General features: G+C 43.9%; 1 protein-coding gene across 1 annotated transcript; it reads right to left on the minus strand.

Moving 5' to 3' along the window:
• Positions 1 to 1,098: 1,098 nt before the first annotated feature.
• LOC141008370 (small integral membrane protein 30) lies at positions 1,099 to 1,876 on the minus strand. The gene has a single exon (XM_073480704.1). It carries the CDS (start codon positions 1,828 to 1,830, stop codon positions 1,642 to 1,644), a length of 189 nt encoding a protein of 62 aa, XP_073336805.1. The 5' UTR covers positions 1,831 to 1,876; the 3' UTR covers positions 1,099 to 1,641.
• Positions 1,877 to 2,659: the final 783 nt, after the last annotated feature.

Raw genomic sequence — 2,659 nt, forward strand, 5'->3', positions numbered from 1 at the left:
TCAGTTGAAATCTTGTGGTATTTGTAGTTTACATGAATATTTGAGTAAGTTTACATTTCCACTTCATTAGCTACTTTGGAGATGACGATTCTACATGAAAAACATTATAAACTGATAAAACATAATGCGTTACCAAAGATTAAACCAGCCATTCCTTCCTTTTTAGCTTGACTCCTTATAATAAATCAGTGTTTAGTTGGGCCCTAGTGATGGAATGTAACTAAGTACATCCACTCAAGTACTTAGGTACAACATAGAGATATTGCATTTCAATTTTCTACTTTATACTTCCACTCCATGACATAGTTTTTTTCACTTCACTACATCTATTTGATTACTTTTGATTACTTTTTACTCAATTACATTCATCTGACGGCTAGAGTAACTGGTTACTATGCAGAATTTGACAAAACATTAAACCAGTGGGTCCTTGTCGTTTCTGACTTGTGACCCCTTTACAGAAAGCAGTGTCTACAAGGGGTTCCACCTTGTCATGGCTTGTTAGACGTCTAAAGAGACCCATCCTCTCTAAACTCCTCTTCTGGTTTGATTTAAATTAATCCCACAGAGTTAAAAGTGTCAACTACTTAAGGGAAAAAGTTAAGATTACTAAATTGTCTAAAAACTGAATAGTTTGGTTTAGCAGAACTTTTTTCTTCTCACCTGCCCCTACCTCGACCAACAAGAACACAACAGTATTAATCAAATAACATCACATATCTATGTGCCAAAAGGGGGAATGTCCTACTTTTCATACTTGAAGTATATTTTCTGATAGTTCTGGAGTATTTCTACACTGTTATATTGCAGTTTTTTAGGATCCAGCTATTTCTTAAACCACTGATTTGCTCTAGGTTCAACATTTCTGTCAAAAGTAAACAGCAATAATAAGGTTAATTTAGCCCAAAGGTGAAGTATGTGTGTGGCTACCTACAAATCTGTATCATAGTCTGCAATTAAAACCTTCTCAAAGTATGAAAAGTCTCGTTTGAGCAAATCCGGAAGGTGATCTGTTCCACATGTGGCAATGAAAGCGCTCTGAATGACAGAAAAGTGTGATTATACAGCAGATCATTGAAGTATCATGCACACTGGGACTTGTGAAGAGCATCAGATGAATCAATTTATTATGCCCAAAGCCGCTGTCACACATTTAAAACAGCAAAAATCGCAACAACAGCTCAACTCATTTCATGTAACCACACTTCTTGACATTATTGTGCTTCAAACAATGGCGATGCTGTGCTGCACAGTGCAGACATAAAACACATAAGGGAATCACAGTGATCGCTCCAAAAAGCGTGTGGGGGGGGGGACAATATGCGCAATATGCGAAAATGCAAGCATCCTCAGGAGAATACAACTGAATGTTACCGCAGCAGTCTTTTTCATATAGAAGGCAAGCTGTGTTTGGTCTCTGATCTCAGCAGTGCAACAAATAACAGTTCCTGGTTCTGGACTTCCTGGATGTTCCCAGTCCACGTGCTTCCCGTTGCGCATTATTAATCCCCCGTAAGGCACGTCTCTTATCAGTCGCTCCGACACAAACCTTGTGCCAAAAGGTGCATATCAGGATCGTCCGAGAGGTAATAATGCGGTGGGTGACAACATGACGGGACGGTGAGAGTCTCTCTCCTCTCATCACAGCTGTCCGTTCCGCTTCCGTGCGTACCAGCCGAGGCAGGCGCAGAAGCCCACCACGGTCAGGATGGTGCCCAGCAGCAGGGCCAACGCGTCGCCCGCGTCGTACGCCTCCACCGGGGCGACCAGAGAGAGCAGCAGCAGGCAGACGACGGCTGCGGCGTTCGGAAGTTCAAGTTTGGGAGCCATGTTGAGCTTTTCACGCTGTGGCTGTTGACTTTCGGGAAGCTGGGGCGCCTGCGTCACAGTCAGATGACGGCCGGACTTCCTGGTGCGCTCAGCCAATGGCAGAGCAGCTTTATTCTAACCCTCCTGAATGCTTTTTTTTTCTTCTCTTAAAGTAGATTCACTTTTTATTCCAGTGGCACAGAAATAAATGCACAGTTCTGTCTTTTTTTTTTTTATTGAAATAAAAATTCAAACTGTTTCCTAGTCAGACTAATTATTCCGCAGTGAGTGGATTGGTGACACCGCTGCTGCGATCGGGCTGACAGGCCGTCACTGCTTCTTGTCTCTCCCGCCCCCGGGCCCTGCTATAAACAAAGGAGACTCTTTTACATCCGTCAGGCTCATCAACAGCTCTCGTCTGAGGCTTGATATCTCCTCTGAAGACAAACACGTGTTGACACGCGCAGGCTATTACTGTATGTTGCGTGTGAAACTTGTTGGTCAAGGTCAGATCAATGGAGGGGAAAAAAATGCCACAAGACAAGTGCTCTCCCCGTGGTTTGCGAACTTTCCTTGTCCACGTTTCAATTTGCACAGTGTTCCGCTCTCTTATCTCCGATTCCGACCCAGCTGTGCCGTGCCTCGCTACACCCCCGATCTCCTGAAACATGTTGAAATTGCCTGAAATCGGCGTCGACGCGATGACTAAACATCTCGGCTCGCGCTACAAAATGTTTGGCTTGCAGAGTTGTGTGTGTGTGAGTGTGAGGGTGGGGTTGTGTGCTCTCCTGGGGCACTTTGCCTGTAATTTAATTAGAGCGCACAAGCCAAAGTAAAATATTGACCTTGT

The sequence above is a fragment of the Pagrus major genome, chromosome 14 (assembly GCF_040436345.1).
Source record: "Pagrus major chromosome 14, Pma_NU_1.0".
Taxonomy (NCBI): domain Eukaryota; kingdom Metazoa; phylum Chordata; class Actinopteri; order Spariformes; family Sparidae; genus Pagrus; species Pagrus major.